Source organism: Bacillus rossius, chromosome 14 (genome assembly GCF_032445375.1).
Source record: "Bacillus rossius redtenbacheri isolate Brsri chromosome 14, Brsri_v3, whole genome shotgun sequence".
In the NCBI taxonomy this organism is placed as follows: Eukaryota; Metazoa; Arthropoda; class Insecta; order Phasmatodea; family Bacillidae; genus Bacillus; species Bacillus rossius.
The window spans coordinates 45,699,356-45,713,067 of NC_086341.1; the positions used below are offsets into that span (position 1 = coordinate 45,699,356).

At 38.1% G+C, this 13,712-nt stretch overlaps 1 protein-coding gene across 4 annotated transcripts in view; it reads left to right on the forward strand.

The window, feature by feature from the left end:
• Window positions 1-13,712, forward strand: part of LOC134538847 (E3 ubiquitin-protein ligase MYCBP2) — a 455,666-nt gene that overhangs the window by 405,615 nt on the left and 36,339 nt on the right. For all 4 annotated transcript variants that reach the window (XM_063380393.1, XM_063380394.1, XM_063380396.1 and 1 more), the window contains 5 exons: window positions 2,686-2,791; window positions 5,208-5,341; window positions 7,257-7,347; window positions 9,553-9,667; window positions 11,893-12,083. In XM_063380393.1, the coding sequence (XP_063236463.1) occupies window positions 2,686-2,791; window positions 5,208-5,341; window positions 7,257-7,347; window positions 9,553-9,667; window positions 11,893-12,083 (637 nt within the window). The remainder of the gene's footprint in view (window positions 1-2,685; window positions 2,792-5,207; window positions 5,342-7,256; window positions 7,348-9,552; window positions 9,668-11,892; window positions 12,084-13,712) is intronic.

Consider the following 13,712-nt stretch of genomic DNA (forward strand, 5'->3'; position numbering starts at 1 on the left):
CGGCTGAAAGAGAAGTCACCGTGTTTGCGCAAATGAATAAACGTCTGTTTTACCGGGAAAAAAAAAAAATAAGCCGATACTAGGCCGGCATTCCATCGTGACATTTTTTTTAATAACTGTTAAGCTTTATCCTACCACACTTTTTTTTTGCACCACCGTGGCGTTTTCAGGACAAGTTCGAGGGCAAGGCGTGTAAATTTTATTGTAGCTGTTGTATTCTCAACATTATAAAGCTCTACTAAAAACTTTTTAATTGTAATTGCTTGTGCGCTCTGTATACATTATCTTTAAAAAAAATTTTACTTACAGAAATTGACAAGATTTTAAATGTTACTTGGGAACGGGTTAAGCTTCTACGAATACTGTTTTTTTTTTACCCATTAAAATTGAATTTATAATCAAATTCACAATATTCACGAATAGTGAATATTTATGAAATCCAATTTTAACATACAGTGTTTTTTTTTTTAAATTTAAATTACACGGGAGTTCAAAAAATTATATCCAAAATAAGTAAAAAAAAAAAAGTAATGTACATGGAACCATTACAAAGAGGTGTAAAATAAAGGAAATAAAAAAAAACTGGAAATGCATTATCTTAAACCAATAAATTTTAAGTTTGAAAGTAGTTTTGTCGATCTGGTTACATACATAAAATAGAATATTATTAATAATTTTAAATCATAATTTGTTGTTTAATATAAAACAATGTGTGAATCCTATTGCAGTACAAATCTGAATTACTCAAAATGTTACATTTTTTTCCCATTATTTTTTTTGGTGAATTTGTCCAATATGGTGCTGGCCTATCTATCGGCAAGAAATAATCTTTGGTTAAGGGAGGGGGGGAGAGGAGGAGGAAATTAAATTTTAAAAGTCTTATTGAATATAAAATTTTTCATGAATATTGAATATTAAATTTTTCACGTATATCAAATATTTGTTGAGTACTCGCAGTCCCTAGAATGTTATAGGCGGTTCAGTGGTCAAATCACTTGCCTCCCATCTTGGTGATCTGGTCTTGATTCACGGCATGGTTGGCAACTGGGAAACGTGGTGGGTATTTTCGGGGTCTTAACCTTTTCCCCCCACTCATGCATCCCGTCAGCGTTCCATCAACATTCCACCAACACCTCTTGGTCTCATGTGACCTGGGACAGATTATATGGTGAATTGCGATCCTACAGCAGTAACACTGAATAGAGTGCCGTAACACCGCGTAACACCGTAATGCTAGTTATATCATGGTATTAAATAGAGACCGGAAAAATTCGCGAATTCATTTCGCGATAGGCTAAAATACAAATAGTTATACCTCAGTGCTGCCTCTGCTATTGGCTCACAACTCACCTGGATGACTCTGGGCCAATGAGAATCACCCAACCAAAGCTGTATTGAATCACAGGCTGCTACATTGGGACGTCTCACAAGACAGCAGCCAATGAGTGGGTGGCATTTGACCGAGTGAACGTAGAACTATGGAGTTCATCCTGGAGGTCATTGAACCCGTGAAGTTTTCCATTCACTAGGTATTAAGTATCATTTAATCATTTTCATTTATGGTTTAAATTAAAATCATTTTAAAAAAAGTGGTCTTTTAATGTTAGAAATTCAAGGAATGTCGTCATTTCTGGACAGGAAATTGTACCAAAGTGCAAGGATCAGAGAAAATGATTTAATATTTTACTGTGCATCTCTTTTTGAATAAGTTTTAAACTACATGTATTTGTATTGTTCTGAATGATTCTGTTTAAGACCAATTTATAACAAATTATTATTTCGTAAAAATGCAGCACATAAATTTTACCATTATGTTGGTGGAGTAAGTATCAGAAAAACAGCTTTTTATAAAAATAAAAAAACAATAAAACCAGAATCCTCTGTCTTATAGACAAAATTTAACTAAAAATAGCACCATAAAATCTTGTCTTTACTAATGACCCTGGTGTTAATGTGATCTTAAGTCCACTCGTTTTTTTAATTTGGGAAGGGAGGGGCACGCACCCCATGTGTCACTCCTCTAACACCCTCTGTCAGGCGCTGTGTGTTGGGGCTGTGCAAAGCTTCCACTAAGTGAATCAATTGAAGCTTTTTCCAGTATCCGATTTGACTTCGCCAAGAACTGGCTATTCGTTTTATTTGAAGTTTCAGTTTAATGCAAAACCCTGCTTATGATGTGAAGCTTTGCGTTTGTTGCAAAGCTTTTATAACTTTGGAAAAGTCTAAGATTCGCTCATTTAAAATTTACTTTTTTTTTGTCTGTGATTTGTTTGAATAAATTTTGTTACTTTAAAAATTAAAAGAAGTTACTCCATTTGCTTTTTATAAATCAGAAATATTATGCCTGGGTGTTTTATCATTTTTATTGAACGATGTTTCACATAGGTCTCAATCGGTTTGATCACGTAATCAGTTCAAACATTACAGACGTTATAATTTTAACTTCAATCCTGTGTTTTGTAAAAAAAAAATAAGTGTAATACAGATTCCCTGCGAAAAAAAAATATTCGGAATTCGATTCAACTTTGCCAGTATTTTAGTCGTTCTATTTGATGCTCGCTTGGCGTGGGAAAGGAACCAGTGTGTCGGCACAGGCCCGATGTGTGTGATGTCTGCGGAACAAGGAAGTATCCGAGGGCGGAGTGGTCCGTGCTGACCCCCCGCGCGTGCGTGTTGTGCCGGCAGGAGCCAGGTGTTCAGCAACATCAGCAAGATCCTGTCGCGCTCGGAGGAGGAGCAGGACGATGCCGGCGGCAGCATGCACGAGAGCCACCAGTCCAGTCAATCCCTGGTGCGGTACCCCGCGTCGCCTTTGAATATATACACTGTATAGAAGTCGCGAGTGGATAGGATTTACTCTACGTTTTTCAGGAGCGTATGATGAGCAGCTTGGGAACTTCACCGCTGCAGTGCGCTGCCGTAACGCCCTGTATCGTCCCAGGTTGTTATTTGCACGTTATAGCGCAGCACTGTCGCCCGCTGTCATTCCCCCCGCACCCCCCATCCAACATTCACAGCAGCTCAAGGTCGTTCAGCGGGGAGGGGGAAGGGGTGTTTTTAAGAGTCCGACACTTGTCCGCTAGGGACCACCACAAGCCGATGCCCTGGAGATGGTGGCAATTGCGGCGGTGAATTAACCAACTACCTCAAAACCGTATTAGAAATTTTAACCTGGGCTGGCGACTTCTATACAGTATATATATTCAAAGGCGTCGCTGTAGTTTCTATTCCGAGTTGTGCGTCCAGATGTTTCCACCGCGACAGGGCGAGCGGTCGACCGGTCGGACCACTCGCCCCCACACCGGGACGATCCGGGTTCGATTCCCGTCTGGATCGCCCCGGGAATATTTCGCGGGTGCGCGGGAATAAGGGGATAAAGTCAAATGTTGGCAAAAATGTTTTTTTTTTATGGTAGGGAATACAGGAGAACAAAGCTCTACAAAAATGGTCCAAATGGGTTAAGTCTAGAACCCTTGTGTGGTTATTCTATGGCACTGAACTTTTGGGAGTTACATCACAAACTGACAGTTTTTCGTGCGTTGAAAAGGGGATAAGTAATTTATAATATTATGACGTATCCTCTTTTTTCCCGCGCACCCGCGATTTATCAGGCGGAAAATGTAGCGGACGTTGCTGTGAGCGGCCCGATTTTCTTGGGGGACTACTGTTTCCCCGCCAGTTGAACTTCTAATACGTATTTTTACATGGGAAAGAACATTACATTTAATGTGTATAGTAGCTGCATAATTTATATTTTATTTTATCATTTTTAAATATAAAAAAATTCTTTTGAAAGTGCTTTTAATACAAAGAGTTAATTTAATGTTATGTGGGAGTAACGCAGATCAAGAATACTGGTTGATATGTTTGTGCCAACGGCGTAGGTACATAAGTGTTCTCTAGGATAAGGTGAAAAAACTAACTTATTGAAGCTGAAATTACCCATACAGTGAAATCTCATTACAATATACCTGTGAAAAACCCTACAAAATTTGTAGCTAGTAATGAAAGTGCTTTTATGCATACCTTTTACTAAATGCAAAACATCTTGTAGGGATCTAAAAATATAGGTGTGCATACAAGTGAGAAACTCTTTATAGTGTGGTTCTGTATGGTTAGGTTCCACTGTACAATTCTCAGTTTTAAAAACCATATAAAATAAGTTTTTTTTAAAATAATATTTTTTATCAATGATTGGAATGTTATTGCTATGATTTTCAAGTGAGAGAATAATTTTGGATTCCATCTCATCTTACTATTTTCTCACGGAGAAAGAAATCTTGTTACAGTTGACTGATTTGGTACTGAAGTTGTACTGATTTACTAGTTTACTTTCATACAACTTAAATTTAGCACTTGAAATTTTTAGCTTTATGGGAAAGGAAATGTAATCCATTTGTGCATGATGCACTGAATACAAGTAAAAATATCAAATGTGTCAAGCTTAGTGCTTCCTTAAGTTTATGCCTTCTTTTTAAATAATTTTTTTTTATACCATCGCTGTTACCCATGACTGATGTAAATGCAGTTTGCTTCTGTGAAGAGTCCACATAACACACCTTATATTTTTCAAATAGATGCAACTTGGCTACAATTTTCCAAATTTTCTTTTATGAATTGTTCCTTATTGTAAAGTTGATAAAAAAAAATACAAGTATATATTTTAGTGTCTACCAATTGAAAAAAAAAAAAAACACTTTTAGTAAGATGTTAAAAATGTGGAACTTGTTTGTAACTGTGTCAGCATTTATGAACGGCAGTGGCATAGCCAGGATTTGTGTATGGGGGGTGTTAAGAAGCATGCCCCCCTCCCCTTTCCTGTATTAAAGCAGGGGGTCCGGGGGTCCTCCCCTGGGAAAATTTGGATTTTAAGGTGTAAAATAGTGCTATTTTAGCAGTTTTCGGTACTTAAATTTAAATATTGTAATGGTAAAAATTTTATTAATTTTAATATTAAATTTGTTTGAGTGATGAATAAGAAATTAATTAAAGATTTGGTGCTAAGGGAGGGGGGGGGGGTGTTTGAACCCCTAAACCCCCCCTGGCTACGCCCCTGATGAACGGAGGAGTTTTTCAGACTTGAATGAATTTTGAATGTTTCCAGCTGACTGTGAAACAACTGTCCTGTTCGTCGAAACTGAAAAGTCGTGGTTCAGTTGCTTGTGGGAAAGCGACGGGAGAGACGAGCGGAGTGGGTGGTGATGCAGGTGACGAGCTGCGTGGAGACGCTGAAGGACTTGACGCCGTCCGTGGAGATCAAGGCATCGAGCAGACAGGCCATGGTGGGCAGCCTGGTCGACAGCTCGACCGAGACCTTCTGGGAGTCCGGGGATGAGGACAGGTAACCCTGCGGGGGATCGATCGAGACGGTGAGATCTTGCGTGATGTTCAGATCAACTTTATGACACTGCCGTCTATAATCAAGAAGACTGTAATTTAGACTTTTCTACATGGACAATTCAGATAAACATCAGAGGAGACAAAGAGTTAGTAACTTTCCCGATATCTAACTTGCAAAACTACTATACCTGTCTGACTATAGAGCATCAGAGAGTAAGGTCAAGGAATTGGAATAAAATTGTTATACAAAGGCACTTCTGGCATTGCTGAACCTGTTAACTGTGCCGTGCTTATCATTATTAAACTAGTTACTTAGCATTATAGCTCATTTTTAATATTTAAGGATTTCGGAAACACTAATGAGAGTTTTGTACTAACGGGGTTTTTAACTAATGATGTTTTATTGTATTTGGTTTTTAATGGGCATGAGGTTATGAGTGATAGTAACCCCTTCACTCAGATCAGGAATATTCAGGAAGTAATCAATTAGGAGAAAGTATGAAAAACCAAAATCAGGGTGACGTGACTGTGATTCGAACCCAGGGCCTCTGGAGGAAGGGTCCAGCATGTTACAACTGTGTCACCTCCCTCCACACTGAACACCAGGGACTGACGTACGTCGCTGAAGACTAGTGTTGCAATATCATCAAGCTGATCATGTATACAGAACACGTCAGTCCTCAATACTGGCATAAACCAGGGCCATAGTTGTTTCATGTTTTTGGAACATATTTTCCAGTGCTTTGCTTAGAAGACGTGCAGTGTAAAGTTATGCAAGAGTAAATGAGAGGTTTGTAGGCACTGCTAAATTTTTTTACTTGTTTAGGATTTGTAGTTTTTCTTGTAGTGGAGGCCATATTTTAATAGAAACATGTTTATTGGAACCTACAGCAAAATAAAATAGGTGGAGCCCTGTGGAAACAAATAGTACTAGCTAACATAATAATCTCTTAAAAACATAAGTCATCGTAATGATGTGTGTGTGTTTACAGAATGCTGTACTTACACTTTAAAATTTGCATCTCATTATGTTTCTTTCTGAATAGGAAATGAAAATTATTTTTCTCTGGCTTCCTGATCACAAATCACCATGTGGCTTTTTTTATGATTGCCGCTTGGATCCTTCTCTTGTTAAGCACTAAATGGTCAACATATTTGGGACGGATATAGCACTCGAAAGAAATGCTGTGCCCAAGGAGATTTTTTCAACCTCCTTGGCGGCACGCTACTGATATGTATTCCCCTCGCCTATTCCTCCCTATTTACCCAATTACCTCCCACGCTTCATGTCCTTACGCTGACAACTCTCAAAATGTTTGGCTTGCACTATACGTGCCACTCTCTTGATATGATGATCTTAGTAACTTGTAAAAGTCGTTCCAATTTTTTTGTCATGTTCAACGTCTAATAAATCGATGAACGCCGGCTGCACGCACGAAAAAGTGTCCCGTTACAAACATTGTCCCGTTACGCTCATTGTACGCTTGCGCCGCATCTATCTCTCTTCCACTCGATTGGAACAACCATCGATTTGACTTTTTCGAGGCACATTAAACTTGAAACACTCCCATTCGTTTCCTACTTTTCCTATCATCGTCCTATCCTTAACAGAATAACACAGATTGGAAGAAGTTAAATAGCAAACATGTATAAAAGTTATAGTTAAAATAATCTGTTCGTTAAAGTAATAAACATATTTGAATTAATGAGTGCAAATAAAAGTAAATTTATCAATTAAATTGTAGATTTATTTTCACTCCTTCTTTGTATCCATACAAAATAGTGATAATTCAATAAAAGTGATTCAATGTTATTCATAAAAGTATGCAATAATTTCATTAATGTTTTGTTATGACGTCACGTTAAACTATCGTCCGTAAACCGACTTTACAGACAACCAATTTTTTTGTTTTCAGGAACAAGACCAAAACGATAACGATTTTGTGTGCTCCGCAGTCCTACCCTAGAATGGTGTACATCCACATTGACAACTGCAGAGACTTAGCTGTAAGTAGCTCCAAATTTATATCATCCATGAGTTTACTGGTTGTGTGAGTTAACCCTGATAGCCTGTCGAAGATTTCAACTGCAGTGCTCCCAACTTCCAGGCAGATCCATCAGTGATCCACATTCATGCATACGACACACGTAAAACAAACACGATTAAGTTAATGTCAAATACTAGACTGTACAAAATAAATAACACTCAAACATTAAAAGTAACAAGCCAATCTACCCTCTTAATAACATTTAAATTGACACAGGTTTGCAAAACTTTTAATATTTAAAAAAAATTAAATTAGTATCATGAATTGTATTTATGTTAAGTACTTTACAAAAGGTTTATCTTTTTTCATACATTTTATTACAAAATGCTGATACAGACAATATTTCAGACATTACATTAATTTTCTCTTTTTCCGTTAAGAAATAAAGCTGATTTTACTGAGGCAGTAAAAAATATGGAAAATTCGTAATACTTTGCAGCACTGGAAGTGCACAAAACTGATTTGCCTTATTCTTAATAATTTATTGGTTTATAAGTAATCCATTTAAAGGTCATGAAATCTTACGCCTGATTCTTAAATGTTATTTATATAAGTGAAAACAGAACTCTGCATTGTTGGCACTGAAAACTCAAGTTTCATGTCAGTTTTAAGTTCTCTTCTCTTGTTCCGTTACTCAACATAATGTAATACACTGGTGGAAGTGTTGTATGTTAATTTATTATAATTGTATGTTAACCATACTGTTTTATTTAGTGTTGATTGAAAGGAAAGTTTTTTTAAAGCACAAATAATCATGAGGGTTGCGTGCTTGCTTCCTAATGCTTTATTTCATAAAAAATTTTAAAAATGAATACTCACTGATATTTTTGAGCCAATTTATGAGTAAATGACAAAGAAACCAAATTTCCAAATTAAGCAGCAATGGAAATTTTTTTTGTATGTCGTTACTAATCATTATTTTTATTTATATGTGTTTGTGATTTGTGTTATTTTATGTGAGTAAACTCAATATAGACACATAACACATATTAAACGTAATTTTGTGAACTATTAATAAATTAAATTTTTTTTTGCGAGTATACATTCTGTTATACATTCTTTGCCCTTCTTAGAATTTAAAGGCATTCGATTCAGTAATTGTAATTAGTATTAAGAATTGGTAAAATGACTACTACTTGTCTGTGGGCTCAGCGTACAGTTTGGATTTTCTACAAATGTACAGGTTTTAAAGCTTCAATTTTCATATGAATAGTGAGTAACTACTTATTAACCTGAATATAGTGTTATGATTATTATCAGTACTGTGGGAACGAAATCATAAACTTTTATCTTGCCACCGGGGGAACAGCTTAGTTGAAAAACTACAGGCCCTGCCTCTTAAATGTGTCACTTATGCCACTTTAGACCGCTGTTAATTACAGCCTCCTGATCCTCCACTTAGTAGAAAAACTACTACATGCTCTGCCTGTAAACTGCAGCACTTAATCCACTTTAGCCCGGGGCTTCCTGGAATTCTGCACGGGCGTGACAAATGAGTAGAGACCTGCAAAATTTGCGGATTCATTCGGTGATAGGCTAGAATTCAAACACATATACCTCTTAGATAATTTTGCTATTGGCTTACTGTTCATCTGGGCGAATCTCATCCAGTTATAAACCCTCAACCAAAGAAGGATCGAATCACAGACAAACCAGCCAAGACGACTTACAAATCGGCAGCCAATGAACTTGCGTTTTTTGCCCGAGTGTACAGGGGTATGTGCAGTCTATCCTGAAGCCTATCGAAACCGCGAATTTTGCAGGTCTCTACAGATGAGAGATGCAGGATGAAGAAGAGGTAGCAAGTGGAGTTAGTTCAGGGTTCCTTTGCTTCTCTTCGCTGTGTCTGCTGGCTCTTTCATCCTCCCAGATGACCACCTATACTATCACATTCTCTTCTTTCAGAACATCCACTTCTGAACTAAATTCATAAATAAATAAATAAATAAATAAAAACATTTTTTTCTAACTGCAGCTTTCTGTTTCGAAAGAGACCATGTCAATCACTCTACTGACTAAAGTGGCACCAGAAAGTGTCTAGTAAAAGTGGAATGAATTTAATAATTTATATAATTCTCAAGGTCTGTTGTACTCAAATTGTGATTTCTTCAAGTCGCGTTATTTTCGGGTGAATGTGGTACATGCCAATGTTCCTGTGTTGCAGAACAAGGTGTCGAGTGTGACATTCCAGTCGGGCCCCAACATCGACGAGTTGTACCGATTGCGGCAGGTGGAGGTGGAGAACAGGTCGACGGGCTGGGTCAGCTGCCCGGTGCTGGGTGAGTCTCGCAAGTCTTCACTCATTGTGCGTACTCAGCGTTGTTTCAAATGAAAACATCTTTTTTTTTTTTTTGACATGATAACGTCTTATAAATCGATGAACGCCGGCTGCACGCACGAAAAATTGTCACGTTCCGCCTGAGCCGAGCGTGCAAGAACCGGCCAACCACCGTGCGAGATAATCTTCTATAATATCAAACAGGTTAAGGCGGGCTTTTTAACTAATTGTTCGTAATTATATTTAAACAAATTTTTTAAATTAAATTTGCAAAAACTGTAAATAATATTTGAAAATTAAAAAAATGCAATTTTTCATCAATGTTTTTTATGACGCTATCACGTAAAATGATCGTCCGTAAACCGACTTTAGAGACAACCCCCTTTTTTATATATATTTTTCCTACTAGATATTCTTTTCAGTCTTACAGTACAAAATGCTTTTCATGGTTAATTTTTTGTCATCTATAGAACTTCCAAGCAGTAATAGTTCTTTAAAACACTTTCTCTTAGCATTGTTTCTCTTTGTTTGAATAGCCATTTAAAAGTAAAATTTTACAATAATTAACTTCTGCGTTCGGGCATCGCACCGATGAAGACTGCTTATGTTGGTTTTGCAGTCCCCGAGTCCTTTGGGATCCCGTGATATCAGTGGTTCAGATACAACCATAGCGCAGTCAGGACTTTTGCTTTTCCTTAGTGCAGGGCTAGGGAGTAACTACGATAAGATTTTTATTATTAATTAAAATTCATCTAGATTATTTTACAAATAATCAAATAAATAACTAATTTTATACATGTGTTTATATTAATACTGAATACTTATTATTTATTTAATTTTTTTTTTGATTGAATTATTGTTTTATCAACCATACTTATTGTAATATTACTCCAGTCCTTTTATTATTTTAGTTCTATTAATTATATCAAAGATTAACATCATGATTTGTGTGCATGCAAATTTAATTCCTAGTAAATACTTCATTAGAATTCGTTCAGTAATAACTAATACAACATTCACTAGAAGGCTCGAAGGCTCTCATTGGCTGTCCAGTTCCAACTCCACTCCTCGACTCCACCCACACTCTGACGTCGCAACCTCCCCCCCCCCCCCCCCCCCCCCCCCCCCGCCATCTAGCGGACAATAGACGTACGCTATTGTTGCTCAGATAAGTTAACATATTTTTAAAAACAGTCCACAATAGTTCCTAACCTTTTTTTACGCAGCCTTTCATGTAATTAAAACCAAACTTAAAACTGCCTTACAAAAAATTATAAATTATCAAAGTTACAATATGATTAGCAAATTAACAAAAAAAAAATTCTCTACTTCTTGTTTTTTCCACTATAAAAAATTTAAGTAGTCTGACAACTTTTAAAAAGAAATGTAACCATACAAAAATATGTTTCCTAACGAAAAAAATCTGAACAGAAATTGCAAGTGTTTTAGAAGTGTTTATATTGTTTTTGAGTTGAGCGCCCACTGCTGGGGAAAGGGTATGTAAAACCAGCTCTTCTCCCCCGTGAGTTGCCGTGCGTGACCATGCGACTGAGCGTGCGAACAAGAGGAGACGCGCGCTCATTGTTAAGTCCAGTTCCCTTATTGAAGGTCTTACTGCCTTTACTTGGGGGACTTGAAGGGAACGAGAGGTCATAAAATAAGGGTCTCGACGTTTAACTTTAGTTCCACTTCAAATCGCTACAATCTATCGCAATAGTCGTCGCGCCGTCACCCATTGAGTTAAAAATTCTATAAAATATACTGAAGTCGATCTGCGTGCCTCGCTATCACACCTGTCTTGGTACGTGCTCGCGGCAGACCTCTCGGCGAGGCGGGAAGCGGCGGCGAGAGTCACGCTGATGCGCACCGGGCTCCGTCTCGGCACGGCCACCCCCAGAAAGACCCCTTTCGGGCGTGGCTGCCGTATTTGAGACGTCGGGTCCACGGCATCGTCGACAGTCCTCGTTCCCACCCCGTCTCGACCCCGTTCGCTTATCGCAACGGTGGCCAGCCTCGCTCCGAAGCGCTGTCCCGGTATTTGCGCTGACGTCGCAGCGAGGCCGGCCGGCACGTGTGCTACAGGTGTGTCGTAGCACTGTGCTCTGCGGGCAGACACTCGCCACTCGGCGGTGCCGCTGGAGTATAGAGGATAAGCCTCCAACCTCCTCCCACTCTTATTCAGTGATGTAGCGTTGTTAGTAGTGCGGCTCTGTGCTCTGCGGGCAGACACGCGCCACGCGGCGGTGCGGCTGGAGCTGAAGGGGCCGGACAACTCGCTGCGGCTGAGGCAGATACGCGTGCTGGGCGAGGTGGAGGGGGAGAGCACGCGCCTGGGCCGCCAGCACGGCAGCGCCACCGTGCAGCACCGCAACTGCGAGGCGGAGACGCTCCGTGTCTTCCGGCTCATCACCTCGCAGGTGCGTCCCGCGCGTTGCATCTGTTTGTTGCATCATGGTTTATTTTCAAACGTACGTGTACGAAAAACAAAATTAAGAAAAAAGCTTATATATCGATGGCTTAGAATGAAAACCTTGTATCTCATAAATTGCAAATTTTACAGCAGAGACAAAAAAAACCGTGCTACTGATATACGTGGTTTCTTTTTTTCCCGATAGAAAGCAGTAAAATGCACATTTTATTTCTTTCAGCCAAACATTTTGTGAGAGTCGAGGTTTTCCAGCCAAAAACATTTAAAACGTATTTTCGTCCAGAAATTGAGATACGAGGTTTTCGTTCTAAGCCATCGATATAGAGACCCGGAAATTTTGCGGATTCTTCTGGCCTCATGATAGAATTGAAAGTTATAGGTGTGCTCGACCCATGTTTACTTTCCCAATTGGTTGATTTCTTAGCGAGAACATTTTTATCCTTGTTATTTGGCACTACCTGATTCGCTTACTTCTCTCCTAGCTGGGCATCGTTGGGATCACGGTCGTAGAGGGGCGTGTCCAGATAACTGCGGTACAATCATGAACACAGTGCGAGAGTGTGGAGGTTTGCATTCTAGCTTGCGACTAAATGAATCCGCGAAATTTCCGGGTCTCTTACTTATATCTAAAGAGTCTCCCAAAATTCACACAAGATTTGAACTGTGCGCCATTTGGGAATTTACAATTTTTAATTAAACTGGTGTTCTCTATAACAATAATTACTTGCATGAATTTTATGAGCTTTATACACACACACACCCACACACAGATGCACAGATTCACAGACACACAGTACTTATAGCTACAAATACTAGTACTTATTGTATTTCTGTTTTTTTTTATGCTGAAATCTTTGTCACAGTTTTTCTGCAATTTATTTTTCTTCAAGCATTAATTTGTTGGTAAAGAAATTTGTGTTTAAACATACGTAGCATCGATGATATTCATATTTGTTGGGTTTCTTCAATATGACAAGTGCAGTGCTTTATTTTATCAGGCCAAGTAAGTATAACTTATTATGCGTGTTCATCCATACATGCATCCTTTTTATTTATTTATTTGGTAATGTAACATGCCTACCAACTGCTGAAAAGGACAGTAATAAAAACATGAATTAAAACATATGCAAGGATATGACTGTTAAACAGACTAACTACTGGACAACAATAGACAAACGAGATAGAACATGCTTACAAAAGCATATGGATATATTGTGTTAGTGAAAGGAGATTAAAATGTGTGATGAGTCTTTATGTCCATCTATGTATTATATAATTATGCTATTTAAAGGACATAGTAACTTTTGGTAATGACTTGAAACATGGAATTTTAATCCCAGTTATTTCCAATAGATGTTTTAGTTGAGGATATATTTATAGGAGTTACAAACAAGTACCATAATGCATCTGATATTTAATTTATGGTTGATAGAGAACTAAGAAGGGAAATTAAATTTACATAATTATTGTTATACTTTCTTGACTGAATAATTTATTTTGGCTTTATTAAGTTTGTCACTGTCAGTTTTGTTAACGATTTTAATTTCATATCATATGAGCAGGAGCATAAATTTTTGGCGAAAAGATTTTGAGACTTGTGTGTTAAAATTCTGTAGCA